This window comes from Aspergillus pseudodeflectus (assembly GCF_044049435.1).
Source record: "Aspergillus pseudodeflectus strain CBS 756.74 chromosome Unknown BJX68scaffold_40, whole genome shotgun sequence".
Classification (NCBI taxonomy): domain Eukaryota; kingdom Fungi; phylum Ascomycota; class Eurotiomycetes; order Eurotiales; family Aspergillaceae; genus Aspergillus; species Aspergillus pseudodeflectus.
Window position 1 is genome coordinate 272,932 of NW_027263816.1, and position 25,532 is coordinate 298,463.

Below are 25,532 nucleotides of genomic sequence, written 5' to 3' on the forward strand. Positions count from 1 at the left end.
CTAGCATTCCGATAGTCTACGTAGGTATGTCCATACGCTTACCCTTGGTTCTAGCACTGACCATCTTGCTATTGACCACAGTGAGCTGCTCTCTCCCCCGATTGGCTTAGATGCCAGACCATTAAATGGGGCCAACTTGAATTTGGTTTCGAATAGAGTTACATCAAGACGCTACTTCGCGCCCTGTGACAGGGGCGATGGCATGTTTAAAGCACCTCATTCGTACTACTGAGGATTATGACCAGTACAGACACCAACAAAATGAAGCCATGCTATGGATGCGTGGTATTAGGTAAACATAAACATATATTTGTATATATAAAGGAGTCCTCAACTCCGCTCGTCATTTGAGTTATTCTTCTTCCCTCCTCACCCAACAGCGTACGGTATCTCCATCCCCTTGATGGCGCAGAGCGGCCGTGTAAAGGCGTGCTGGGACACGGTTGAAGGTGTGATATGGCCCCAATCAAATCCTCGAATCTCGAGACCTCTGTCACTAGTAGTATCCTTCTACCTTCCAATCTCCTCATTTCAATCTCATCTCAGTTGCAAGCCCTGGAAATGCAAAAGTTGACAAGAATCCACAGCTTACTACGAGTTTCAGTGGCGAGCATCGTCAGCTACCGAATGGTGGCAGAGCGTTGATGTGATCGTGACCCTGCAAGCTGAGTCGGAGTCAAAGACGACCATCGGGGAGGCGCAGGGTTCTGATGCATTTGACAACATTGAAGAATCGGCTTCGCTCTGGTACTCTGCGGAGCCCAAATCGGCTGTAGGAGCCGCACCATGGACAAAACTCAATACGTCTGAGCAGGGGTTCTCCCCGCGTGCGCTGGCTCTTTTCCAACGGGCCCTGAAGGCTACTGCGGGGCCCATGACGACTAAGACAGTTGCGAATGGAGGAAGCGCAGCAATTCGCTTTGTCTTCCCTACCAAACCTGGGTACGCTGTGCGCTCTGATATCTTCTCACTGCGGATGGTGGATCTTGAGATCGTGGATGCGGACTCAGCTGTTTCTTTCCATCCCACGGAGCCTGAAAAGCTGCTTCGTCCTCTTCCTGTTGATTTGAGCATTGAGGATATTCTCCATGTCATTTTCACCAATGCAGTCGGCGGGCTCCTTCTGCGCCCACTATCTTCATACAACGAGAATATCACGGATTATGCGTCCATATTCCAAAACCTCGACATCGAACTCACAAACCGCCTCTCCTTTCCCTGGCTAACGCACTCTCCTCCGCCACCCCGTGCCCTCGCAATCGTCGAAGGCGGCCGCAGCAGCCCCTCTCACGGCGGCACAGCAACAAGTATCTACACCGCTGCCCGCGCCCTAAACATCTCCATGATAGTCCTCGATGTCGCAGGCCACTGGCTCGAAGGACCAGAGTACGCGCACTGGCGAGAAGACTTCATCCCCATACAACTTGAACCGCCATCTCTGCTCCGGGATCGCATTCTAGATGCCCTGTCTCGATCTGGGCACCAGGTCGATGCACTAGTGACCTTCTGCGACTCGTACCAGGTTCCTGTTGCACAGGCTGCAGAGCAATTAGGGCTTCCGACTGCATCGGCTGAGGCGTTCGAGATTGCGACGGATAAGTATCGTACGGGATTATTCGAGGGCAGGCCGGCGTTTCTCGTTCGGAGCGTCGAGGAGGCGCTTGATGTTGTGCAGCGCAGAGGTCTCGAGTATCCGTTCATCGTGAAGCCATGCAAAGGATTTCTCTCTGAGGGGGTATTCAGGATCCACAGCCCAGAGGAGCTAGCGAGTGCAATCGGGAGTGTGAATCTAGATAGGCACGGCGCGGAATTCGTCCTGGAGGCGTACTGCGATGGGCCTGAGGTGGATATCAACTTTGTGCTCTCAGAGGGTGAGCTCCTTTTCTGTGAAGTCTCGGATGACTTCCCCAAGACGGCGGATGCGAACCATGTCAGTAGCGAACGAGAGGAAGAAGATTCGCAGCAACAACAGCAACCGCCAACATCATTCGTCGAACTGGGCAACGTCCTCCCCTCAAACCTCCCACCTGTGGAGATCAAGATTCTGCGCGAGTCCCTGCATCGGAGTCTAGTTCGGTTGGGTCTCAAGACGGGGATATTCCACCTGGAAGCTCGCGTGCAGAACTCGTCGGTGGAGTATGGGGTCATCTCTTCTTCCCCTTCTTCTTCAGATACCACTGCCAATCCCATCACAGACCTAGTCCCCCGCTCCACGCCAGTAAACGAAAAGCCTTCCGCCTGGCTAATCGAGATAAACCCTCGGCCCCCGGGCATCCAAGAAACCGCTGCAGTCGAAAGCACGTACGGAATCGACTACTGGGCCATCGGTCTTCTCTCAGCCCTCAGAGACCACGCTCGTATCCGATCCCTCTCGCATCCTTTTCTCCAGGGCCCACAATACTGGAGCGAGATGGTTTTCATCCCCGTGACACATGGCGGAGTCTTCGACTCGGATGATGTTTGCGCCGAGCTGATAGAACGGAGGCCCGATCTGGGTAGGCATGTTTCGAGGTCGTTTTGTTTTCTGAAGAGGGGGGATAGGGTTGCCGGCCCGGAGGAGGGGATTACAGGGTGGGTTGCATATTTTGTTGTTTTCTCAAAAGTATCAAGGGCGGAGCTGTTGAAATTGAGTAGGGAGGTTCGTGCGGAAGTGAGGATTAAGGTTGTGTAGATGGCTCATGTATCTTTTCTGACCAAGACGTTGCAGTGGTGTTGGCGTTACGCGGTGGTTAGGGCAAGAGAGCTGAAGGTTGAAGCTCGAGTTTCAGCTAATAAGAGAGATGCCCTGTTCGTCCATGGTCAATTTCAACGTCTTTCATATCACAGATAACTCACGTCTACCCATTCCGGATTACACTGCTAGTATTCGGACAGACGGTGAGCTGGGATCCATTACGAGATAGAGCCATTGTAGTAGCACCCCAAGATGACAGTAATCTTCAAATTAGGCATATCTATATTACTAACCCCGGTGTTTTTATCCCACCGCGCGAATTATCGATATGGACGGCGAATATGGCTGGCCAGAGGGATGCGCCGGTAACGAAGGCCGCAGTGGCTGTCAATAGTCGCGAATCACAGGGTTCCAGTGATGTGTTGATGAAGGTAGAGGAAGAGACAGCGGGGGAGAGAATGCTCAAAACATATCCAGCGCATCAAAGGGCTGTAACACTGCAAGAACAGCCGGGCTCTGCCCCTCCTCGTCGTTTCGGCTGTCCCTTTCGTACTTGAATCTGGTATTTGGCGTCAGGATCCCGAGCACTTTCACTGTTGGGAGGAGAGAGTTCAGACCTAGTAATGCATAGCCTTCACGTTATTTCATGCGTTGATGACCTCGGAGGTAACTTTGGGCGGCGTTGATAGATCTGCATAGATGCTTTGGTGGTCCCTCAAGAAAATAACAGGCTCTACAACTTGCCCTCACCATCCAAACATGAAGTGCGCCAGCCCACATCGGTGCAACGTAAGGCAGGAGGCTAGGACTTTGAAAGCTATCGGCTGTAAACACGCAACATGTTGAACGACCAAATGATATCATCTGGGACACTGGGTAGACGGGTAGCGTCTAGAACTCTGGTGGCCTGGCACACGGATTCTTTCTCCGCACCCCCACGGCTGCCAACTTACGATGCCGGAGAATTTACGTGGTCTAGATCAAGTTTCAGAAGCATTATTTGACATTGGATTGGGTTCCATCTAGGCTATCTCAAAAGTTGAATTGTCGTCCCTAATAATCTCAGTTAGCCATGACTCTCACATGCTGCGATGAGTGACAGAGATATAATGTGAGGTTCCTCAGAGATCTTGGTGATAAGAGAAATATCATTGCCGAAGCATCAATTACTATCTAGGCATGATAGGTTGTAATCATTGGACGGGGTGTGCATGAAAACAGAAGATAAACGTACCGATAGGAACGGATTGCGCCGAGAAAGATTCGAGGGTTGCTGCGTTGGATCTGTAAGTCTTGTGCAAGTCAGCAAAACACATCAACCAATGCTGGACAAGATCAAAGTGAGGATTTGCAAGAATTTCAGAATATGTAAGAAATTGAATATCATGCGACAGTGCTGTATAGAAACCCCGGCGAGGGCTTCACAGACACTGGGTCAATCGCAAATTACCGCATCATGTAAGGAGTAGAATGGGAGGATTTCTTCTGTGTGTACATACCAGGTGAGCAGAGACTGAGAGCAGAAAGCTGATGTTAGCATTCTGATATGAGGAAATCACAGAGCATCATGAAGCTCGAAGAAGTCTTGAGAGTGTTGTGTTGACAGCTGCAAGCTTGGCTGAAGAAAAAAAAAAAACAAGTGATGATCGTTGCTTAAAAGTAACTCTGATGGAGCGGAACAACAATTGTTGCGGACACCCGCCGCTAAGCCCGCTTTGGCGGCAGGAGCCAACCCTAGCCGCACAGCGCGAAAGACTCTGATTAGGAAGCTGCTACTGGCTGGTAAGCGAGTCTGTGGGCAACACCGAATTTCGCGATCCAGCAAGTCGAGCGTGAACTTGTGCGTTTCGGACGACTTCGACAACCCCGACCTTTCGACAAATAATTTCCACCACCGTCCTCCCGGAATCTGTCGACCGTGAGTCTATATGCGCCCTATCGTCCGCCTGGAATCTGTCAACTGAGAAGTCCATTTTTTTCACGATTTAGGAAGCCTTCGCCATGGCCGATATCGATGTCAAGATCGCTCAATGGAAGCTCGTTGAGGTTGGCCGCGTGGTTCTGATCCGCCGCGGGCCCTTCACCGGCAAGCTCGCCGTCATCGTCGAGATTGTCGACCACAAGCGTGTACGTTTTTTTTTCGCGATTGGGAGCCCTATACGGGACTTGCGAATGGAGGATCTTTAAAGGGTGTGATATTGACTTGAAGCGGCGATAATAGGTCTTGGTCGACGGTCCTTCCACCGAGGAGAACAAGATTGTTCCCCGTCACGTCCTTCCCCTCTCCCACGCCACCCTCACTCACTTCGTCATCCCCAAGCTCCCCCGTGCCGCCGGAACCGGCCCCGTTAAGAAGCTTTGGGAGAAGAACGAGATCGATGGCAAGTGGGCCAAGAGCGGCATCGCCCAGAAGACCGAGAGCAACAACCGACGGAAGAACCTGACCGACTTCGAGCGCTTCAAGGTCCTCAGACTCAGGAAGCAGGTATGTGCGATGCGAACATAATCCGGGGAAACATGGAATACATGTGGCTCTATGATGGGGTTGGAGCGCGGGCAGGAGATATACAACAGAGGCTAACTCGTGATTCACAGGCTCGCTTCGAGGTCCAGAAGGCTCACGCTAAGATCAGGGCGGCTGCTCCTAAGGCATAGACGGTTAATGAGGCTCGGTGCATAGAGTGAAGGGGTATCTGGGACGGTTTTCACATTGCTGAGGGTTTTATTCCAGCAAAAATTCGCTGTATGCATTATCATTGACAGCTCAAAAATGACTTAAGAACACTTGATATCCTGACAAGCAGTTGGTTCCCGTAACGTTATGTCATGGCATTTGCTGGATCTGTTCTTCTACATCTGTGGGCCTAGGTACCTCTGCGGGCGACAACAATTGCCCAATAATGCTAGTTCCTGACTAGTGAATGAACATATTAAAAACTCAATTATCGAAACATCTAGAAAAGCGTAATCCCGCAATGTAGCACTATGGTAGTTTGTATGGTGTAATGATGGGCGTTGCGTCGCTTCTGTGACTCGGGGCGAGGGTCCCTCCAATAAGCTCGCTAACGATTTTCGGCATCACACAGCTTTGCGACCTTCCAACCGCAACAAGGACAAAAACCACCCTCTCCCACAACAAATCCCTCTCCTACTCTTAGGTATGTCCAAATGAAATGTGTGGCCGAAAAGATGGATTTCCCATTGAACCTGGCCAATTCCCGGGCCTTTGGGGGAACCTGGCGACCGATATTAGACGATCAGAGGCCCAAAATCGAGCAACCCCGGCACCACCACCACCTCGGACGTCACCAACTCGCTCGCTAACCATTGAACTTGCTGCCCATTTAGGCTCACCTATCTCACAAAATGGCCGATCCCCGTATTGAAGAACTCCCTGACGATGAGGTCCCCAAGACCCAGGTCGAAGATGCCGGCAGCGACTCTGAGTCCGAGGCTGGCGAGGAGCCCACCATCCCCGGTGGTGCCGCCGTCACCATTCACTCTCGCAATGAGAAGAAGGCCCGCAAGGCCATTGGCAAGCTCGGCCTGAAGCACGTCCCCGGTATCACTCGTGTCACTCTCCGCCGGCCCAAGAACGTACGCATGCGCCTTCCCCGCACTCCACTCGAGATGGACGTTGGACTCGATCAGTCAAAGAAACGCCTCGGAGGGGTCATTGATGAAAGAGGAACAAGCTAACTCATGTATACAGATTCTCTTCGTCATCAACCAGCCCGATGTCTACCGCTCCCCCTCCAGCAACACCTGGATGTACGTGCCAAATCCCTAATGAAGTGCCAAGCTTGAGCCCAATGACTTACGCATGTAACAGCATCTTTGGTGAGGCCAAGATTGAGGACCTGAACTCCCAGGCCCAGGCTTCCGCCGCTCAGCAGCTCGCTGCCGCTGAGGCCGCTGCTGGCGACCACGCTGGCCACGACCACGAGCACGACAAGGGCAAGGGCAAGGCCCCCGAGACGGAAGCCAAGAAGGAGGAAGAAGAGGATGACGGCGAGGAGGTTGACGAGTCTGGTCTCGAGCCCAAGGATATTGAGCTTGTCATGGCACAGGCCAACGTTTCTCGCAAGAAGGCCGTCAAGGCTCTGCGGGAGAACGACAACGATATCGTCAACTCTATCATGGCTCTCAGCATATGAGCTCGGTCCAATTAATGCGCGCTATTGATGGCTGAATGCATTTAGTCCATGTTGGTCATATGGATTCTGGGGTTTGAGATCAGGCTGATATTCCTCGGATGCCCGGTTTGCCAGGCTTCATAGTGTAAATCATTTAGTCCAAAAAGCAAAATCAATGAACAAATTTTTGCGACACCATCAATATCAGATTTCAAATGCAAGCAATCGTACTTGTAGCTTTTTCTAAACCCGCATCGACTACACTATCTTGAGCACTTGAAGGGCGTTCGTGTCAATCCGGAAACACGGGAATACTAGGTATCACGTGATTGAGATCCCATTCCAAACCTTCCTAAGGTTGCCGAACAACGTCCAGCTTTGCACGTCCGCCTTCTTACACCATCCCCTCTCCACCTCACCGCTCAAAATGGCTGCCGTATGTCACCCGTGAACTACTCCATCTGGTCTCCGCAGATTGCGAGCAAAATTGGATCGCTAACCGCCCTGTGAACAGCGTAGCGCCGCTCTCAAGATCGACTGGGTCAAGGTCTCCAGCTCTCTCGGCCTCCGCGGCCAAACCGCCTCCTCCCTGCAGGCCTTCAAGAAGCGTAACGATGAGGCCCGCCGCAAGGTTCAGCTCCTCTCCGAGCAACCCCAGGAGGTCGACTTCGCCCACTACCGCAGCGTCCTGAAGAACCAGGCTATCGTCAACGAGATCGAGAACCACTTCAAGTCCTTCAAGCCCGCCTCCTACGATGTCGCCCGTCAACTGAAGGCCATTGATGCCTTCGAGGCCCAGGCTGTCCAGAGCGCTGAGCAGACCAAGGGCAAGGTTGAGGCTGAACTCCGCAACCTCGAGAAGACCCTCCAGAACATCGAGACCGCCCGGCCATTCGACGAACTCACCGTTGTACGTATCCGACGGACCGTCCAATATTGGACTTTCAGTTTGCCGGATCAAATATCTGACATTTGCTCCAGGACGAGATTGCTGCTGCCCAGCCCGAGATCGACGAGAAGACGGCCGCTCTCGTCTCCAAGGGCCGATGGATGCCCGCTGGATACAAGGTTCGACAGCAACCATACCCATTATCTTGTGCACAACATACTAACACACTTGTAGGAGCGCTTCGGCGACCTGTCCGTTGTCTAAACTGGCACATTTCCTTGTATCACTTTATGTTACCCTTATCCCTCGACCAATGTCATCACACGACAAATATTTCCTTCCGGTCAAGCGTATTTAGCTCCATACCTGGCAGTGTGATTCGTTGTCGGGTTGTGTATAGAACCTGTTCAATTTAGATGCCATTTTTCAAGTCAGCTTTGCTTCTGTAAAGATAACCCGTCACTACTAGGTTGATCTGATATTGCATTTGCCTGTCACGGGCTCGGTGGACAAATACATGCTCCACATGGATTACAACGTATCCTGAATCAAGCATCACTCTGCCTACTCACTATCTTGATTAGCTTCAGCAATATCGTTGTTGATATTCGTACATGTCGAGTTTCATTTCCGGGTCTGGCTCTAGATCTTCCTATGTAGATTTGACAAGAGCTCTGACTCTTCAAAGTGAGATGTAGCGTATCATTATATAGCTAAATCTGGATGGTCAGTTCAAGCGTCGGTTATACTGCAGTTATTGATTGGACAACCGTCTCTAAACAGTGTCCTTCTCTTGATGATATGGTACCTTTCCTGATGCAGAATAGGTGTGGAATGTCTCCCCAAGAAGAGAACGCGTGCATGAAACGCCCTGCATATACGTCGAGAAACCCTCTAGCTAAATAATAATACCAACAACTCGAAAATCAATCTCACCCTCTGAACATTTAAACTCTCAGTGTTATAGATCGATCAAAGGCTGGTCAAGCCAAAGTAAACCCGCGGCCAGCCTCCCCGCCCGCTGATAGGCTGCCCGTGCTCACCCGAGGGCTCCGCCTTCCAAACCCTGCCCGAATCGCACTAAAACAATTTTCACCACAATTCCACCACCAAAGCGGGCAATCCGACAACGACATCGCAATCCCTCTTCGACCTCGTCTCGTCACCCCTCGTTCAACAAATCCAGCTTTTTCTCCGGATTCCACATCTTGCAAAATGGATGCCTCCAAGACTCCCACTAAGCTGGTGAAGGTGACCCGTGTTCTCGGCCGTACCGGTATGCAATATCTATTCTCTTGTTCCTGTCGCCGGCGATGAGGTTTTTCGGCACACACGCACGCGGCGGAGCGCTGCGCTACGCTTCTATGCCGGCGGGAATGTCTTTGTCGACGGCGGTAGCGATGGTTCTTGCGGAATAGAGGCTAATGAGCTCTTCTTGAATTATAGGTTCGCGTGGTGGTGTCACCCAGGTGCGCGTTGAGTTCATGGATGACCAGACCCGTTCTATCATCCGTAACGTCAAGGGACCCGGTACGTTTACAACATCTTCGACTTGAATGGGAAACAACGCTTTCTCCGACAAGCGAGCAGAATCCGAGTGGAACATATCAAGGGCCTGTACTGACAAGTGACCAACCTACAGTCCGCGTCGACGACATCCTCTGCCTGCTCGAATCCGAACGCGAGGCCCGCCGTCTCCGATAAACGCTCTATCTACGACGTTCGTTGGGGGGCACCAAAAATGGGAAGAATGCTGGATGTGATGTGATGCCCGGTCTTTTTTTTTCTTCAGGATGCGACTACCACCGCTTATGGGTATGGGAGGGAATTCTCGAGGACGGATACCGACCGATTCGATGGGCGTGCAACCACAAACTGCATTGCTACTGAAATGATATTCATGATGGTGGAGCTATTCGGACCCTTGCTACTACTTCTTTCTGTTTGATAGAGTTTCGGGAATCTCATATCGCGAATCGCATCCTGATTTTCTTCCCTTTTTTTCGATTTCGGCACCGACTATGGAGGGGGAGATACTGTGTACACTGGCTTGCCTGCTCGGTCGGTCGACAAGAACAAAGGCGACATGGTACAGGATGGTATGGTATGGCATGGCTGGCTTGGGTACAAGTATGGTTTGGCTTGGTGTTGGCTGCATGAAACAGTTCTATCAGCGAACTGCATAATCCACAAATCCACGACAGAACATACTTCGCAAAACCAAAGCCAATATTGATGGCCGAAGCCTACCATTCCCATACCACCTCTGTTGTCGTACCGTGCCGCTACCCGGTTCGTTCTCGACGAGCTGAAGATCTGGAGCACTTGAACCGGTTGGTGTCCCACTCGGCTGGCCATGCGCTTTCCGATCCTTCAGCCCAAGTGTACTCGGCATCCCTTTTCTCCAGCATCGACCTGTAGTTTCGCCAAGTAGTGATTCTTGTCCTGTCCAGGATGCAGATGCCGTAAGTCGAGCAAATGCTCAATTGGTACCTGACTGTGTTTCGGCTGGTCTAGACTTATCTCGGTGTTTGCATAATGCCATAAGGCCCACTATCCGGAGTAAGTTGGCGCAGTAACGTCTATCTTTATCTGGGGTCTAGAATTGTATCTATGTCTAGACTACGATATATTGGATGAGAGCAAGATTAATGGAAATTCAATATCTTCATTCGAAAAGAACTAGTAACACAGCCACAAAAGGAAGGCAGGCGAGGATATCATATCGTACAAAACGTCCCTTCCCGTCTCAACAAGAAGACAACCAGTGTCGACGAACAAAACAAATGGGGTACTGTGCTAGGATAACAAACAAGGAAAAGGAAGCGGATCGCGCAAGCGGAGTCGAAGAAGAAACGTTATGAGGATGAGGAAGAGTAGTAGACGAGCACGGGCATCATCAGGTCATCAGTCGTTGTTCCGGTGGGAGTCTAGTACTAGTAGACCCTTCTCGTTCTGTGATGCGTGCGTGTAGAGGCCCTCCTCCTCCGTCCGACATAGCCGCAGGTAAGGCAGGAGACGAGGACGCCGAGGACCGAGACGATACCATTGATAACGACCTTGATGCCAGAGGCGATTGCGTTGACGACGCCCATGATGCAGGCTCCGATGGAGCGGAAGAGGTCTCTGATCTATAGGCAAAGTGTTAGATTCGATATGTGCTAGAAGTATGGAGAGTTTGTGTTGGGGAACGTACGCAAGAAAAGACGGCACCCATTTTGAAGGTTGTTGTGTTGTGGTAGGCAGAGATTTATTTGGTCTGTTTCAGAGGCTTGTTGCTCGAAGACGAGGATTGAGAATTGTTTGCGTTGTTGTTGTTGTTCGATGAGCTCGAAGAAGAAGCAGGTGTATGTGTAGAGTAGTCACTGAATGGACGCATTGTAGGATGGATACTGTGGAGGATTATATAGGTTGTACACCCCAGGGAAACGATATATATAGATAGCCCTACGCGGGAAAAATGATGTATGATGAAATAGGTCGTTGGAAAGACAAGCAAGGGCTGAGACAAATGAGAGCGGAATGACGACGTCGCAAGTCACGTAATGACAGAGAGAAGAATCGAATTGATAGCGAACCTGTTGGAAGGAACGCCCTTGTACCTCCAGGAACTGTCGATTCCGTCATAGCGACGCCTTCATTTCCGGTACTGGGGTCTCTGACCGAATCATGCAGGGTTTTGTGGAACCATCCGCGCATGACATGGCTGTCAGTGCCGAGAAAAGAGTTGGAGTGTTTCTTGCCACTCAAGGCCCTTACAGTGCGCTGATCTTCGGCATTTTAACAAGATAACGTTCTTGGGCGTCTTCGCAGACGTCGATATGTATGACGTCAGAGAACGTCACCCCAAGTGGACTAGTGCTAGGGTAGCGAGGTCTCGAAAAAAAGGACTTCACGTGACTATCAGCCCTGTTTCCTTTTCTGGACAAGATCTTTGTTTTCCAACTGTCAGTGTTCGAGAACACCCATCGTCAATTGGACACGCACCTTTTATTCCTTGCGGTGGTGGACCATATTTCATCTTCAAATCAAAACAATGCTCGAATTGATTCCTTGAAAGCCCCCCGAAAGGAGTAGGAACGAAGGATGCTTACTCCTATCAGAGTTCGTGGACGCAGAAAGAGAGCCTGGTCACCCAGCGATGGTGTCCCCAAACCTGTACCATCAGGCCCCAAGGGTGGACGGCCTATGCTGCCTCCTAAGTCTCAAGGGCCCGTCAAGTCTAATGGTCGCAAGCAACCGCGCCTACTCGTGGCCCGACCACCACCACGGAAACCTCGGAACAAGCTATCTAGATTAGAGGCTCTTCCCGTGGAGTTGATTGAGAAGATCTTCCTATACTCACTGAATGTCAATTTACCTCGGAGCTCGCGCTTTCTCGCTCAGGCAATGTCTAGTGAGCGGATTTATAGAGCTTTGACACTGCTCGCTTTCTGGGATGATGCCTCATTGACACCAGCGGAGTCAGACACAGACCAAGTACCTGCCCGTGCTAAAGCCGCCCAGAGACAGATATTTCGGCTTCTGAGGCCATTTGACTATTGTCCTCTAACCCTAGAGGAGAGATTGTCGTTCCAGGAGTCGGTCCTCCGGTGCCGGTGGTGCACGCTTGAGCGCGTGGTCGATCAGCTCCCGGATCTGATGCGCTTGACGATTTTGCGGCATTGGGTCTCGAAGCCGTTCAATATGGCCAGTGATGAGCAAGAGAAACTCGACCTCTTCCTTGCGCAGAAAGGAGACGATCGCACGTTTGAGGGCACAGATAAGGATGAGGTGGGCCACACCCTGTCGATTGTACCCTTGGCAAAGGTCACCATCATACGCAGCGAGCCCTACTTGACGTGGAACGTTCCAGTACTTGGAATTCTCAAGATACCTGATAAATATCTCAGCGGCACAGGTGAAGGATTTAGTGAAGCCCATACCCGATACCTTGAGCTTCTCCGAGTTGCTGGGGGGATAACCGACGCAGTCAGTAAATGGCGACGGATCAATCCATCATTCTCACGCGAAGCCCTCCAAGAAGGCGTTCACACAGCTTTGATAGCGCACAATACCGCCGCTCTCACAACTCTACTCAAAATCGATGAGTTGACGTTCCGCTTAGAAGAAGTAGCCCCGCCCCTTCCATACACGTTTCCAGCAGAGCATTTCCGCACTGCTGTCCGCGTTGCGCGCCATGACCCTGGGTTTTTCCAGCTCTTACTTCGCGCCAGTGCTGAATCCGTTCCCATTGACGATTCGGAGATTACACAATGGGCGATGGAGTTGGACGGCCCATTTGGCGCTTGGCTGCTGGATTTCATGCTCGAGCTACCGCAGCGGGTCAAGGCAGTCGGCACCGACCCCGAAGGCGGAGCGATGTTTTATAAGGGTCGCTCCAATGCCCAGTGTCCAATGACGACAAGGTATCTTCGTGAGGTTTTAGGGGTGGAGGCGGTGGAAAAATGGACGGATGAGACACCGTGCGACGGCCCAGGTAACTGGGCCGTCGAAGCCTGATGAGGGTATGGACAAAGGCTAAACTTTGCTATGACCATGCTCATCTATACATTAGTTCCGTGCCCCTGGGAATGCTTGGCCTGACCGGCGCCATTCGGAGTTTCTGACACCGGAATCAGAGAAAGTCCTGCCCGCGATCTCTGCTATACTGTTAGATACTTGCGAATTATCCGTGACGATGCAGATCGGAAACCATCTCCGTATAATTCAACGTTTTCATCTATCTGCTTAACTTTGCCAGCATTCACGACGAAATGCTCGTACCACGTTCTTGGCCGTTGGCTCTCGGTCAACATTCCGACAAAAAACGTCAGGAATGTCCCTGGACATAGTATAATAACATCGATGAGCCGTCAAAACAAACCACAAGCTTGATGCCAATTCCAGTCGCTTCGTTTCTTCCTCACAGGCTTGGGGCTGACTTCGCCGCCATGTATCTCCCGCACCTCCTCCAGGGGCTTTCGCTCTGCATTTGCATGTCATCCGCCAAATTCGTCCGCGAGACTCTCGAATACACTTGGGAAACAGGGGCGCCGAATGGCGGAGAACCGCGCGAACTGATCTTTACGAATGGGCAATTTCCTGGTCCGGATCTGGTGTGGGATGAGGATGACGATATTCAGGTACGGTAACCCAGTGGGGGAAAGAGCTTGCAAGTGGGAAAATATGGACTAACGCGAACAGGTTATTGTTACCAATAAACTGCCTTTCAATACCACTGTTCATTGGCATGGCATTGAGTGTGTACTGCATATATCTCCGTGTTCGTTAGCTGCTTACAGTGGTAAATTAGGATGAAGGACACGCCGTGGGCAGACGGTGTTCCGGGTCTATCACAAGAGCCTATCGCACCTGGAGAAACATTTGTGTACGAATTCAAGGCGTACCCTGCCGGAACCTTCTGGTATCATTCGCATCACAAGGGCCTCATGCAGGATGGTCAGGTTGGATCGTTGTATATCCGGTACGCTTGCCTCAAGGAGCCTGCGACTAAGGCGCAGTTCAAGAATGAAAGTGGCATGTTAACCAATTGCCAGCCGCAAACCATATGCTCCACGGCCTTACTCGGTAATCACGGAAGACAGGAAGGAATTGACACAACTCAAAGCTGCAGAGGATAACCCGAACCTGATACTTGTTACGGATTGGACGTATCTAACATCAGCGGAGTACCACAAGGTTGAAATTGAGACTGGTCTCAATATTTTGTACGCGCCGTCCATTTTCTGTTGATTTGGTTCTCATGTAACCGATCTGGGACTAATGGATGCTTAGCTGTGTGGACAACCTTCTTATCAATGGTCAGGGCTCAGTCTACTGCCCTGGCTGGGAATACCTCGAAGCACAGGGTGGCCAGGGTATCGAGGCAGTCCTTGAGGGCACCCATCTGACCGAGAAGGGGTGAGTCCTCTCTAAATACCCTTTCACCAACTACCATGCTAAACACCCAACAGCTGCCTTCAACCAGATCTCCACAACGTGCAAGGCGACCACGGAAATTGGAAGCTCTCCGCTCTCCCCAGCCCGGTCATCTTCAACTGCACTCCCACGGAAGGCGGAACCCCCATCTTCACGGTAAACCCTGAAGAGAACGGTTGGGCAAGTTTGAACTTCATCGGCGGCGCGTCCCAAAAGGCCCTCACCTTCAGTGTCGACAACCACCCGATGTGGGTCTATGAAGTTGATGGCCAACTCGTGGAGCCTCGACAAGTCGAGATGGTGGGCGTCTACAACGGCGCTCGCTATTCAGTTATGATCAAGCTCGACCAAACCCCTGGAGAGTACGCTATTCGCGTTGCAGATAACGGTGGTGACCAGGTCATGAGCGCATACGCAATCCTCTCCTACGCCAACGCCGATCCTCACGACACCACGGCCCCCAAGGCAATCATTGGTCCACACACAGAGGGCTACATCAACTACGGCGGCGGCAACACATCTGCCTCTGTCAGGGAGCTCTCCTTCACTGAAAACCTACCAGCCTTCAACGCGCCTAGTCCCCCACCAGCCTCCGCAACCGACATGCCAATCACAACACTCCGCACCTCCATGACACGCACCAACAACTCCTACTCGTGGTCCCTCGGCAAGCCAGGCTCCCAAGTCCTCTACGAACCGGAGCAAACAGAAACAAGACCCCTTCTCTACGAGAAAGACCCGCTCGCCGTTGTCGGCGAGAAGTACGCCCTCTCCACACCAAACAACACATGGGTCGACATCATCCTCGAAATCGTCGGTAACGAGCACGACCCCATTCACCCGCCCCACCCGATCCACAAACACGGAAATAGAGCGTATATCCTCGGTTCCGGCGTTGGGAAATTCACCTGGACGACGGTCGCTGAGGCAGCGGCTGAACATCCCGAGCTGTTCGTTACGGAGCCGGCATCTGGCCGGAATGGCAGTCTGCCGGCGCTGCGTGATACCTTCGTCATGAACTTCTTCGACTCTAGACTGATGGAAGGGAGCTGGATGGTGATACGATATTTTGTCTCGGGCAGGTTTGCAAGTCTGCTGCATTGTCATATCCTGTCTCATCAGGTTGGAGGAATGGCGTTGGCGCTGTTGGAAGGGGTAGATATTTGGGAGACAGGTGCTTCTTCCTGAGAATTGTTTCTCTAGACTACTCCTTTCCTCTTTGCTTGCTTGCTCTTGGTGTTTGGGCCCTTGGCGTAATACTAGGTAAAAGTAGGTCTGTGGTAATAATATCGATGTTGAGCAGTGAGGTGATGATATATGGTCATTATGTGTCTGGTAAATTAAGCGTACTTACATGTATCTATGTGGACTATCGTACAACTGATAAATAGTGAGGGGTCAAATACAGAGGGAGGCCTTCGAAGCTACATATTTCCCAACAACCGCGCAATACCTCTAACCCTACCCGCAAGTGTAATCTGATAGCCCGTCTCGACAACCCCCTTACAAAGCTCCCAAGCACCCTGCCCATTCTCCTTCTCCTTCTCCCCTTTATAAATCGGATAATCCACCCTCGGAGGGATTCTCGTCGCCATAAGTCTCGGGAACCGATCCACGCAAACAGCCTTGATATTACTCACGCCACGCAGGCCTTCTTCGCCCGCGAACCGGCCGTACCCGGATCCCTTGACGCCGCCGAAGGGGAGCTGTACGGCATAATACGAGCCGAAATCGTTGACGGATACCATGCCTGCTTTGATTGTTTTCACGCAGGCGGTGACGTCGGGGGTGTTGTAGCCGAAGACAGAGGCGCCGAGGGCGTATTCGGTGGAGTTTGCGATGGAGATTGCGTCGGGGACGGAGGAAGCGCGCATTAGAAGGAAGACCGGGCCGAAGAGTTCGGTTTGTGCGATTTCCATTGAGGGCGTTACGTCTGCGAGGAGCGTCGGGGTGAAGTAGTGGCCAAGGCGGTGGGTTGGGTGGGTGTAGCGTTTTCCGCCGGCAATGAGGCGGGCGCCTTGGGATACTGCATCGGCGATGAGGGATTCGAGGCGGGAGAAGGAGGCTGGCGAGATCATGGCGCCGACGTCTGGGGCGCCTGGTTTCTCGTTTGTTGGTTTTGTGTCTAGGAGGATGGAGCCTAGGCGGAGGGTCTTGATACGGGAGGAGACGGTTTCGAGGAGCTTGTCGTAGACGCCGGGGAGCGCGATGACACGCTCGACACCGATGCAGTTTTGTCCTGCTGACTGGAATACGCCGCGCATGAGGACCGAGGCGATGGATGAGACTTCGCTGACTGTTCGGCTGTCGTCGAGGATGACGGCTGGGTCTTTTCCACCCAACTCGACTGTGACTGGAGTTAGGGCTTTTGCGGCGGATTCACAGACCTTGTGAGCCACGGGTCTCGAGCCGATGAATGTAATCTGAGCGATATCAGGGTGGGACGTCAACACGTCGGCAACTTTGGGAAGGCAGACAACGCTCTGGACAAGGTCGCGAGAGTGACCGCAGCTCTCGAGAGCACCCCTGATGATGTCCAGGAAATAGGCGGAACTCCACGCAGTCTGCTCGGATGGCTTGACCACAATTCCGTTACCCGCAAAGATCGCGCTGATCACCGGAGAGATGAAGTTGTGGAAGGGATAGTTCCAGGATACACATGCCGACACGACACCAAGAGGCTCGTAGGTGACCTTGTTCTTCTTGTACATCATGAGGAAATTCGTAGGTCGCGACTCGGGAGCCAGCGCCTTCTCGCCGTGATCGATTGTCCATTTCAACTTCTCCGCCGTCACGAGCGATTCTCCAAAAGATGCGTCGACTTTCGTCTTTCCCGAGTCCAAGCAGCAGGCGGTAACGATCTCGTCTTGGTGGTCTAGAACATATCTGTGGAAACCGAATGTCAATCCCAGTCCAGTAAAAAAGTACCGCAACAGAGTACGGGAGCAACCCACTTTAGCAGAGTCTTGAGAACTTTCCGCCTCTCGGCGAAACTGGTAGTGGCCCATTGTTCCTGGGCTTTCTGTGCCGCTTGCACGGCCCGATCAATATCATCCGGAGTCGCAGGCTTAATTCCAGTACCGAGTACACGTCCGTCCGCGGGACAGTAGCTCATGATCATGCTCTCGTTCCATTGCTAAAAAAAAAAGTCACATTAGCACCACCTCTAGACACGCTGGTTGAAAGAATTTAAGGAGCTGATAGTTGGAGAAGGATCCTTCAGTGCTCGCGCCAGGGAACCAGAAACAAAACTCACCCCCGAGATCTGTCCCTCAATCACCCTCCGTTCCTGACTACCCTTAGGCAAATCCTCCCATTTTGTACCAGTCCAATTGTCTTCAATCTCGGGCGGATGCGGTACGTTGAACGTGACAGGAGCTTCTTTACTACCAGCAATGAAGAGGTAGCCTAGAAGCACGGCAGCGAGCGACAGAACGGCGAGTCTGAAGGTGTGGCATTGATTCTGGAGCTGCTCCACGGTTTGCTCGACGAGGGGGAGGAGGGCCGGAGGGAGGTAGGGAACCAGCGCCTCCATTTTGGCGTGTACGCTGGAGGTATTGAGCGTGGGAGCTTTGCGTGACGGCCGGCGCTGGGTGAGTTGTGTGGAAACAAAAGACAGAAGATCCAGAAGGTGGTTCGATCTTTTTGATCTGCGGCTCCGATGCGCCGGGCACGTGCCAGGGGTAGCTTTTTTTGAGTATGAGTCTCTGAGCAGCTCTTTTCGAGAAAGATGATTAGTCTCATAGGATTCTTATTATTTTATCTTCTCTTTCGATAACATGTCGATCTATCTCTATTGATTGTGGTATATTTCGCCAGTAGAATCCCATAGCACCATCGAATGCATACTTCTAGCGCAGACCCACCAACAGCACTCTATTTCTTGGACTTCTTCCCACCTTTATCATTGCTCTTCCCAGCAGGCGCACCTTTTCTCTTCCCCGTCCTTGTAACAAGATGGTCAATCACACATCCCTCCTCCCAACCCGCAGAAGTCTGCCCCGTGATAGCCCGACACCGAGGACATGACTTGCCATGGCGAATAAACAGCTGATGGAGAGAATACTTCAGATGATCCGGAATCCGGACCTCGAGATGGCTGAATGCCGTAATCTCTGTCGCCTTGTCCGGTGGCACCCAGCCCAGCCACTTGCAGATGCGGAATATGTGCGTATCAACCGCAAAGCACGGGCGTTGCAGACAGAAGAGCAAAACGCACGCTGCAGTCTTGGGCCCGATTCCAGGGTACTTTACGAGCTCAGTCATGACCTCTTCCGTGCTCAGACTGTGGAGGTGGTTGAGTGAGAGGAAGTGTTGGTCGGCGCAGGCAATCTCGTATGCTTTTTCGCCTTCGGATTTCGATTTGGTGGTGTCTGGCAGTGTAGAAACTGAGGGCTCGTCTTTTACTAGAGCATCTCGTCGTTCTTGATTCTCCTTGTAGACCATGTCGAGGATCGCCTTGAGATTCTTGCTCTTGATATCTGCCAGCCCGCCGGATTTGATCGCTTCGAAGACTTCTTTTAGTGGAGCTCGGCGCACCGCGTCCCAGTTCACGCTGCCTTTTCCGATGCCGTCTTCGAGGATACCGAACTTCTGCACGAGACCGTTAAATGCCATGGCCGAGTTCTTGCCTGTTGTTGCGCCGCTGAGGAGAGTCCGGATCAAGGCGTCTAGCACGGACGGGACCTCGCCACACCCCGTAACTGTGAGAGACGGTTCAGGGATGGTGGTTGGGGGAACGATCTTTCCATGGATGCTAGATAGGAGCCTGTTGACCTCTTCGCATTCTTCCGGTGTTGGGCGATCCCAGTCGGGGAATGGCGTAGACCCAGGTGTCAGGCCATAAGTGTTAGATTTCTTAGTTCTCTTTTTTTTCTCTAGCGAAGGCGTAGGCGCTGAGAGTGTTGTGGTGGCTTTGTCGACGGTTCTCTGAAGCTCGTCTGCGAGGTCCTCTAGATCCTCCTTTTTGACCTCTGCTTTGAGTTTGCCGTTGGGTGCAGGGTTTATCTTCGGGATAGTTGGTATCGATCCGAGATTATGGGGAAGCTCAGTCAAATCGCTTCTTGTGGCAGTGACATTGCTCTTGCGCTGTTTGCTTGGCTTCTTTTGAGCTGTTGCGGCGACCTCAGGTTGTGGTAAGGTTCTCTCATTCTGCAGTGCCGTTCGCGAGCGTGTTACCCTCCCAGAAGGCTGGACCGCTGGATCTTGCATCTTGGGCGAGGTTTGATTAAGCCGGCTGCGAGAGAAGCCGCCTTTTGTGTCGCTGCAGAGCGTGTTGCTAAAAGGGTCGTTCCCGGCGAGTTGGTGGCGGGTATGCGAAGTCGATAAAGGCCGATGACGCAGGGCCAAAGGCAAACAACGTTCTTAACCCGAGAGCCAATGATTAGGGATTTGATTCCATACTGTTGTACCGCAAGACGCTGATGGAAGGAAGGTATATGGTCAATCAGGAATGACACTGGCAATGGCTAATATTTGTCACATGATCAGACATCAACTCGTGTAGCTCTATTTCGCTCTATATGATGGAGGAGATACGTGACTCGTATGTACATCAAAGATTATACTTCACATGATAGCAAGTACAGCCCGCAAGCCAGTCGTAAGAATGGAAAATCGTCAGAACGGCCTCCCTTGTCCTTGTGTCTAGCTCTTACTAACTCCGAGACTCCAAAAGTCGTATAAATGGGGTGGGTAGGTAGGTGAAAATGTCCAAGTAAGACAGATAATAACTAGTGATGGTCGGCCATGTTATGGATGCTAATGTCCATGCGATCCTTGACCTTGGGAGGCTCCTCCTGCTCAACGGGAGGGGATTTATGAGCGCCGTAAACTCCCACTTGGGGCACCTCTGACTCCTCCGGGTTACCGGCTGGGACGATCTCGCCATTGGCCATTTTCACGCCGTTGGCTGCGATTTGAAAATCCTTTTCGCTGGCGAACCCGTGGGTCACGGCTTCTTTGGCGCGATCCACGGCTTTTATTTTTCGCCCTTCGCCTCGAATTTTCTCAAGGTGCTCAAAGTATCCGTCTGAGACGGGGGTGATGTAGTCGCCGCAGAAAACACCGACCTCGAAGTTATGCGGTTCTTCTAACCCGTTCTCTTGGGCGATTTCGGCGCATGCACCCTTGAGGTCGTCCAGTGTCTGGTAGATCACGCTGTCCGCGCCGATGTGCTTAGCGATAGTCTCGGCGTTGCGGTTGTGAGCGACAAGCTCGTTGGGCGAGGCTAGATCAATACCGTAGATGTGAGCATGACTGTAGGAGATTAGCTTGGGACATCGCAAGTAGAGTTATTAGGCAGACGTACGTGATAGCAGGAGAGCAACTGGCAAAGTAGACCTTCTTCGCCCCGGCTTCACGAGCCATTGTGACGATCTCTCTACTCGTTGTTCCCCGAACAATACTATCATCGACGAGAAGGACATTTCGGTCCTTGAACTCTGTCTCCATAGCGTTCAGCTTACGACGAACACCCTTCTGACGGGTCTTCTGCTCCGGCATAATGAAGGTGCGGAAGACGTAGCGGTTCTTGACGAAGCCCTGGCAGTAGGGCTTGTCGAGATAACGGGCCACGGCAGCAGCAGACGTTGTCGACGTCTCGGGGATGGGGATGACAACGTCAATGTCCTTGACAACCTCCGGACCAAGAGCCGAGAGGATTTTCGCGGCAAGGCGATCACCCATACGTTGGCGACTGCGGTAGACGCTGATGCCATCAATGACGGAATCGGGTCGAGCGAAGTATACGTATTCAAAAATATCGGGAGCATAGGCCTTGCGAGGAGCCACTTGACGGAAGACGGGCTGGCCGCCCTTCTCGATCAAAACAGCCTCACCGGGTTTAATATCGCGCATGTTGGTGAAACCGAGCTGATGCAGAGCAACAGACTCGGAAGCCATCATGTAGTCGGTACCCGGGCCGTCAAGCGAGGGTCGGGAGCCGAGGACCAGCGGGCGGATACCGTAGGAGTCACGGAAACCCAGGATACCAAAACCTAGGGATGTTAGCTAATGGAATCTGTGAGAGGCTCAAGGAACTCACCTGCAAGCATCGCGGTACAAGCCCAACCACCTTCACACCTGTTGTACATTCTGCTCAGAGCAGCAAAAACATCCTCCTGGTTCACACGAGCCTTTTTGGTTTCGCTCAACTCGTCAGCAAAGACATTCAGCATCAACTCGCTGTCACTGTCGGTGTTGATGTGACGGTGAGCCTCGAAATCGAGGTATCTCTTCAGCTCGGGGGCGTTGATCAGGTTGCCGTTGTGAGCAAGGCAAATACCGTACGGGCTATTGACGTAAAAAGGCTGGGCCTCGGCGTTCGCACTGCTACCGGCAGTGGGATACCTCAGGTGGCCGATACCCATGTATCCAGGGAGATCTGCCACCCTACCGCCATCTGAGAAGACCTTTGCGGCCATTCCGTTCGCCTTGAGCTGGAAGATGCGACCGCCCGCCGCGCATGTTGCAATACCAGCAGCATCTTGACCTCGATCTGTTCATGTCACCGTCAGCTGTATGTTCATTGTCATCCGATGGAAAGGGCTCGTTATAACTTCGACTCACGTTGCAGGAGGTATAGAGCTTCATGGAGGTCGATGGCGGCGGAGGAGGTCGGGTTCGCCTGGATCAAGGCAATAATACCACACATCTTGTCGGATGGTAAGAGTCACTGTGAATCGGCAAGATAGTCAGCGGAAATGCCACGGGCTCAAGCCAATATGGTTAAAAAGTCCAACGAAAAAGTTTTGATCAGGCCGGAAAGTGTCCGCAAGAATGCTTAGGAAGTCTAACATCTATAAAAAATCGGAAAAATCATCATAAAGAGGGATGAAATTCAGCACGCTATAACGAAAATGAGATACTCACATGCTCAGCAAGAGAGAGGTAGAGGGGTAAGTCCTGAGCACACCGTGTGGTGGGGTATGGAGGGCAAAAAAAAACGCGAATCAAGAGAGCGAGGTCGGAAGTCGACTGCTATGAAGACATAACAGGAGCAAGCGATAGACACTGGATAAATGGACCTGGACAGGGATGAGACCCAAGGTCAAGGACTCAGGACCACGGAGGTATGGGAGGAGCAGGAGGGGACATGGCTAAGAAGAGTCTTAGGAGGGGAAGAAGGAGAAGAAGCCGTCCTCAACTTTTTCAATTCGATTCTTCTCCAAAGAATTTTTTTCCGCTAAACCGCAACAAGCCGCGTTGATTTCGGCGGACCAGGGAAAGCCCTGCGCTTCGGAACAATATCGGACGCTTAGTCATCGCCTTCAAGAGAGGGTCCATTCTGGAAGACTTGAGCTTGTGTTGTTGGTGAGGTTATTGAGCAATTAGGCAGAAAGGCAAGCTGAGGCTAAGAGAATGATGCTGCTGTTCAAGATGGGGTTGAGCCAAGGGCAGACAAGCCTTGTTGCGGCATCTCTTTTTTAGCTTGCCTTTACTATAACTTCACTTTCCAACAAGTTGATATTTCCAGGCTTTGAGCTACTATTTGTATTTTGTTTTTAGCTCAGGACTTACTTCATATAGTGAAGGTTATATGTTTCTATTCTTTTACCTTGTCACTTCCTATAAGTTCTGTGATGAAGCTGCTATGGACTCAATGGGACTGACCGATCCCCCATGAACGAGAGAGCCTTCTTGGAACAAACAACGCCGGTCTTTCTCTTGCTTGTCTGTATTTCTCCCTGTAGCCTACCTTTCTGTCTATTTATCTGTTGTTGTAGCCTTCCATCTTTACCTTTCCTGCCTAGTTTCCAACATCTTCCTGGCCAGCACTGACTCAACGCCCGCTCTCCCAAACGAACCACCACCAAGTTGTCTTACCTCTACTGGCTAGAACTCTGCAAGCTTGTATCTGTTCGAGGTCTACATTATGGACGGCCACTACCACTCCGTTAATAACCCCCGCCCCTACCACTGCGATAACAGCCACTATCACTCGATTGACGGTGGCTGTCACTCCGTTGAAGAGTATGAGAGCGACGCAAGCAGCGTTACAATTGACAGTCTCTCCATCGACAATGACCCTGACAGGCTATACTTCCTGCGTGAAAATTCACGAACAATAGCCCCTTTCAGTTCATTTCCTCCAGGGGCAAGAGAGATAATCGACCTTACTGGTGAAGAGAATCTCCATGAAGGCGACTATGTGACCGACGAGTGTTTCGAAGTACTGCGTGAGGACTGGCTTCGTTCCGTGAAAGCAAAGTCTCCAGACCAAATCGTGCCTCCTACAAGAACGCGTCTGGAGGATGTCTGCGTGGGTGGAATTGTATACATGCCAGGACAGTCAGTGGAGCTGCTTCTTGACAACACATTTCTCCGGATAAGCTCAATCTGGAGAGAGTCGGATGGCCAGATAACTCTTGGGGGTCGTCGATTACTCAAAGCAAAGAATCACGCAGGCACCTACATTCCGCAGGGCTCGGTCTGGAAAAATGAGTTAGTGTGGGTTGAGAATGAAACCTCTGAAGTTGCCCTGGACTTTGTGAAAAAGTTTATACCGCTCCATTTCACAAACTACTGCCATGTTAGCAACGATCATGAGAAAGCACGACGTCCCGCCCATCTATTCTGCCGTCTGAAGGAGATTCTGAATTGCAGATCTGGGGCCACGTCAGTTGAATATCTCAGCTACGGTGAGGCTGACCCTGGATACCGGGTTGAACCAACAATCCTAAGGCAATTATGGCGTGGGCCAACTGCAGCATTCGGCACTGAAAAGGCTCCACAAACACCAATTGTTGTACTAGATGATATTGAAAATGAACAGCAACCCGACCTAATCGAGGGGCAAAGGCGAAGCGGCAAATACACATTTGGAGACGCATTTTGCGGGGCTGGTGGCGTTTCTTGTGGTGCTGAAGCAGCTGGGCTGGAAGCAACATGGGCATTCGATATTTCGAGTCATGCTGCTCAGAGTTATCGTTTGAATTTCCCTAAGGCCGATTGCTGGACAAGCGATATCTTCAACTTCCTGACAAACAATGAAGGGTACCTGAGGGTCGACGTTACCCACGGGTCTCCACCATGTCAGACATTTTCACCAGCACACACCATTGAGAGCGCAAACGACGATGCGAATTCAGCCTGTATATTCTCGTGTGGAAATCTTATACGCAAGGCAAAGCCTAGAGTCCATACAATGGAGGAAACAAGCGGTCTTTTTGAGCGGCATAAGGAGACCTTCTATGGAGTCATCCATGATTTCATTGAGATTGGGTACTCAGTGCGGTGGGCGCTCCTTAACTGCATGGAGTATGGGGTGCCACAGTCACGAAAAAGGCTAATCATTATTGCGGCAGGGTAGGTAATAGATCTTCTTGTGCTGGATATTGTTTAGCAGAATACAAACAGCTTTGCTAACTGGGGTACTTTAGACCGGGAGAAACGCTACCCCAGATGCCCAAGCCCACACATGGAATACCAGGGTCTGGCCTGCGCGACTTAGCTACCATCAACCAAATGATCTCGAATATACCGCCTGGTACTCCAGACCATGACATCGAAGGTGCGAGGATTCGTAGCGCGCAAAAACATAGACCTCCATTTGATGCAAATCAGCAGGTGAGGACCATTACATGCGGCGGAGGCGAGAACAACTATCATCCATCCGGTACCCGGTGCTTCACCAATCGCGAATTCGCATGTCTTCAGACGTTTCCGTTGAGTTTTCGGTTTGGGCCGAGAGAGGTGCGCAAGCAGATCGGGAATGCCGTGCCACCTCTATTAGCCAAGGGGATATATGGGGAGATTATCAGATCTCTTCAACAGACTGACGAACAAGAGATGAGAGAGTCGACCAGAGCTTTGGATCCGTGACAGTCTCCAGACCAACAGTCACCACATGCACACTTTCGTCGGGCCAGTTAGCCGCGGGATCGCAGGATGCCGACCGACCGTGGAATCC

The 25,532-nt window shown here is 51.7% G+C and overlaps 12 protein-coding genes across 12 annotated transcripts; 8 read left to right on the top strand and 4 right to left on the bottom strand.

Moving 5' to 3' along the window:
- The first annotated feature begins 256 nt into the window (after nucleotides 1–256).
- On the top strand, nucleotides 257–2,843 carry fmpC (ATP-grasp enzyme fsqD). The gene is made up of 2 exons (XM_071036621.1): nucleotides 257–449; nucleotides 588–2,843. The coding sequence occupies exons 1-2, from the start codon at nucleotides 404–406 to the stop codon at nucleotides 2,669–2,671; spliced, it is 2,130 nt and encodes a 709-aa protein (XP_070896291.1). The 5' UTR covers nucleotides 257–403; the 3' UTR covers nucleotides 2,672–2,843.
- A 1,617-nt stretch (nucleotides 2,844–4,460) lies between these two features.
- Nucleotides 4,461–5,616, top strand: BJX68DRAFT_242895 (60S ribosomal protein eL14). Its single transcript, XM_071041066.1, has 4 exons — nucleotides 4,461–4,592; nucleotides 4,664–4,801; nucleotides 4,896–5,159; nucleotides 5,270–5,616. The coding sequence occupies exons 2-4, from the start codon at nucleotides 4,676–4,678 to the stop codon at nucleotides 5,327–5,329; spliced, it is 450 nt and encodes a 149-aa protein (XP_070896292.1). The 5' UTR covers nucleotides 4,461–4,592; nucleotides 4,664–4,675; the 3' UTR covers nucleotides 5,330–5,616.
- Nucleotides 5,617–5,712: 96 nt separating this feature from the next.
- On the top strand, nucleotides 5,713–7,074 carry BJX68DRAFT_242904 (nascent polypeptide-associated complex subunit alpha). Its single transcript, XM_071041067.1, has 4 exons — nucleotides 5,713–5,832; nucleotides 6,023–6,271; nucleotides 6,387–6,445; nucleotides 6,507–7,074. Exons 2-4 carry the CDS (start codon nucleotides 6,041–6,043, stop codon nucleotides 6,829–6,831), a joined length of 615 nt encoding a protein of 204 aa, XP_070896293.1. The 5' UTR covers nucleotides 5,713–5,832; nucleotides 6,023–6,040; the 3' UTR covers nucleotides 6,832–7,074.
- A 98-nt stretch (nucleotides 7,075–7,172) lies between these two features.
- On the top strand, nucleotides 7,173–8,441 carry BJX68DRAFT_242905 (F1F0 ATP synthase subunit d). The gene is made up of 4 exons (XM_071041068.1): nucleotides 7,173–7,246; nucleotides 7,325–7,720; nucleotides 7,792–7,878; nucleotides 7,934–8,441. Exons 1-4 carry the CDS (start codon nucleotides 7,238–7,240, stop codon nucleotides 7,961–7,963), a joined length of 522 nt encoding a protein of 173 aa, XP_070896294.1. The 5' UTR covers nucleotides 7,173–7,237; the 3' UTR covers nucleotides 7,964–8,441.
- Nucleotides 8,442–8,914: 473 nt separating this feature from the next.
- BJX68DRAFT_269600 (40S ribosomal protein eS28) lies at nucleotides 8,915–9,403 on the top strand (the record flags this gene model as incomplete). The annotated part of the gene is made up of 3 exons (XM_071046388.1): nucleotides 8,915–8,975; nucleotides 9,146–9,229; nucleotides 9,342–9,403. 3 exons carry the CDS (start codon nucleotides 8,915–8,917, stop codon nucleotides 9,401–9,403), a joined length of 207 nt encoding a protein of 68 aa, XP_070896295.1.
- Nucleotides 9,404–10,557: 1,154 nt separating this feature from the next.
- Nucleotides 10,558–10,916, bottom strand: BJX68DRAFT_269601 (uncharacterized protein; the record flags this gene model as incomplete). The annotated part of the gene is made up of 3 exons (XM_071046389.1): nucleotides 10,558–10,629; nucleotides 10,696–10,830; nucleotides 10,896–10,916. The coding sequence occupies 3 exons, from the start codon at nucleotides 10,914–10,916 to the stop codon at nucleotides 10,558–10,560; spliced, it is 228 nt and encodes a 75-aa protein (XP_070896296.1).
- An 869-nt stretch (nucleotides 10,917–11,785) lies between these two features.
- On the top strand, nucleotides 11,786–13,201 carry BJX68DRAFT_269602 (uncharacterized protein; the record flags this gene model as incomplete). Its single annotated transcript, XM_071046390.1, has 1 exon — nucleotides 11,786–13,201. One exon carries the CDS (start codon nucleotides 11,786–11,788, stop codon nucleotides 13,199–13,201), a length of 1,416 nt encoding a protein of 471 aa, XP_070896297.1.
- Nucleotides 13,202–13,632: 431 nt separating this feature from the next.
- On the top strand, nucleotides 13,633–15,808 carry BJX68DRAFT_269603 (multicopper oxidase; the record flags this gene model as incomplete). The annotated part of the gene is made up of 6 exons (XM_071046391.1): nucleotides 13,633–13,824; nucleotides 13,886–13,941; nucleotides 13,995–14,165; nucleotides 14,239–14,409; nucleotides 14,477–14,602; nucleotides 14,656–15,808. 6 exons carry the CDS (start codon nucleotides 13,633–13,635, stop codon nucleotides 15,806–15,808), a joined length of 1,869 nt encoding a protein of 622 aa, XP_070896298.1.
- A 123-nt stretch (nucleotides 15,809–15,931) lies between these two features.
- On the bottom strand, nucleotides 15,932–18,224 carry BJX68DRAFT_242919 (aldehyde dehydrogenase family protein). The gene is made up of 3 exons (XM_071041069.1): nucleotides 17,877–18,224; nucleotides 17,575–17,756; nucleotides 15,932–17,506 (listed from the first exon to the last, which is right to left on the bottom strand). Exons 1-3 carry the CDS (start codon nucleotides 18,153–18,155, stop codon nucleotides 16,045–16,047), a joined length of 1,923 nt encoding a protein of 640 aa, XP_070896299.1. The 5' UTR covers nucleotides 18,156–18,224; the 3' UTR covers nucleotides 15,932–16,044.
- A 177-nt stretch (nucleotides 18,225–18,401) lies between these two features.
- On the bottom strand, nucleotides 18,402–20,036 carry BJX68DRAFT_242922 (endonuclease III domain-containing protein). Its single transcript, XM_071041070.1, has one exon. It carries the CDS (start codon nucleotides 19,829–19,831, stop codon nucleotides 18,497–18,499), a length of 1,335 nt encoding a protein of 444 aa, XP_070896300.1. The 5' UTR covers nucleotides 19,832–20,036; the 3' UTR covers nucleotides 18,402–18,496.
- BJX68DRAFT_242923 (amidophosphoribosyltransferase) lies at nucleotides 20,028–22,777 on the bottom strand. The gene is made up of 5 exons (XM_071041071.1): nucleotides 22,493–22,777; nucleotides 22,190–22,295; nucleotides 21,666–22,118; nucleotides 20,931–21,618; nucleotides 20,028–20,878 (listed from the first exon to the last, which is right to left on the bottom strand). The coding sequence occupies exons 2-5, from the start codon at nucleotides 22,272–22,274 to the stop codon at nucleotides 20,353–20,355; spliced, it is 1,752 nt and encodes a 583-aa protein (XP_070896301.1). The 5' UTR covers nucleotides 22,275–22,295; nucleotides 22,493–22,777; the 3' UTR covers nucleotides 20,028–20,352.
- Nucleotides 22,778–23,440: 663 nt separating this feature from the next.
- Nucleotides 23,441–25,444, top strand: BJX68DRAFT_277733 (DNA cytosine methyltransferase; the record flags this gene model as incomplete). The annotated part of the gene is made up of 3 exons (XM_071048382.1): nucleotides 23,441–23,882; nucleotides 23,913–24,928; nucleotides 25,003–25,444. The coding sequence occupies exons 1-3, from the start codon at nucleotides 23,496–23,498 to the stop codon at nucleotides 25,442–25,444; spliced, it is 1,845 nt and encodes a 614-aa protein (XP_070896302.1). The 5' UTR covers nucleotides 23,441–23,495.
- Nucleotides 25,445–25,532: the final 88 nt, after the last annotated feature.

Coding starts and splice junctions, on each gene's coding strand:
- fmpC (XM_071036621.1), top strand. CDS start 404: ATGGCGCAGAGCGGCCGTGTAAAGGCGTGCTGGGACACGGTTGAAG. Junction 450..587: donor GTGCTGGGACACGGTTGAAG/GTGTGATATGGC, acceptor AAGAATCCACAG/CTTACTACGAGTTTCAGTGG.
- BJX68DRAFT_242895 (XM_071041066.1), top strand. CDS start 4,676: ATGGCCGATATCGATGTCAAGATCGCTCAATGGAAGCTCGTTGAGGTT. Junction 4,802..4,895: donor AGATTGTCGACCACAAGCGT/GTACGTTTTTTT, acceptor CGGCGATAATAG/GTCTTGGTCGACGGTCCTTC. Junction 5,160..5,269: donor TCCTCAGACTCAGGAAGCAG/GTATGTGCGATG, acceptor CGTGATTCACAG/GCTCGCTTCGAGGTCCAGAA.
- BJX68DRAFT_242904 (XM_071041067.1), top strand. CDS start 6,041: ATGGCCGATCCCCGTATTGAAGAACTCCCTGACGATGAGGTCCCCAAG. Junction 6,272..6,386: donor CTCTCCGCCGGCCCAAGAAC/GTACGCATGCGC, acceptor TCATGTATACAG/ATTCTCTTCGTCATCAACCA. Junction 6,446..6,506: donor CCCTCCAGCAACACCTGGAT/GTACGTGCCAAA, acceptor CGCATGTAACAG/CATCTTTGGTGAGGCCAAGA.
- BJX68DRAFT_242905 (XM_071041068.1), top strand. Junction 7,721..7,791: donor CATTCGACGAACTCACCGTT/GTACGTATCCGA, acceptor CATTTGCTCCAG/GACGAGATTGCTGCTGCCCA. Junction 7,879..7,933: donor GGATGCCCGCTGGATACAAG/GTTCGACAGCAA, acceptor ACACACTTGTAG/GAGCGCTTCGGCGACCTGTC.
- BJX68DRAFT_242919 (XM_071041069.1), bottom strand. CDS start 18,155: ATGGAGGCGCTGGTTCCCTACCTCCCTCCGGCCCTCCTCCCCCTCGTC. Junction 17,757..17,876: donor TTGAGGGACAGATCTCGGGG/GTGAGTTTTGTT, acceptor TTTTTTTTTTAG/CAATGGAACGAGAGCATGAT. Junction 17,507..17,574: donor GTTCTCAAGACTCTGCTAAA/GTGGGTTGCTCC, acceptor CGGTTTCCACAG/ATATGTTCTAGACCACCAAG.
- BJX68DRAFT_242922 (XM_071041070.1), bottom strand. CDS start 19,831: ATGCAAGATCCAGCGGTCCAGCCTTCTGGGAGGGTAACACGCTCGCGA.
- BJX68DRAFT_242923 (XM_071041071.1), bottom strand. CDS start 22,274: ATGTGTGGTATTATTGCCTTGATCCAGGCGAACCCGACCTCCTCCGCC. Junction 22,119..22,189: donor AGCTCTATACCTCCTGCAAC/GTGAGTCGAAGT, acceptor TGACATGAACAG/ATCGAGGTCAAGATGCTGCT. Junction 20,879..20,930: donor AGTTGCTCTCCTGCTATCAC/GTACGTCTGCCT, acceptor AATCTCCTACAG/TCATGCTCACATCTACGGTA.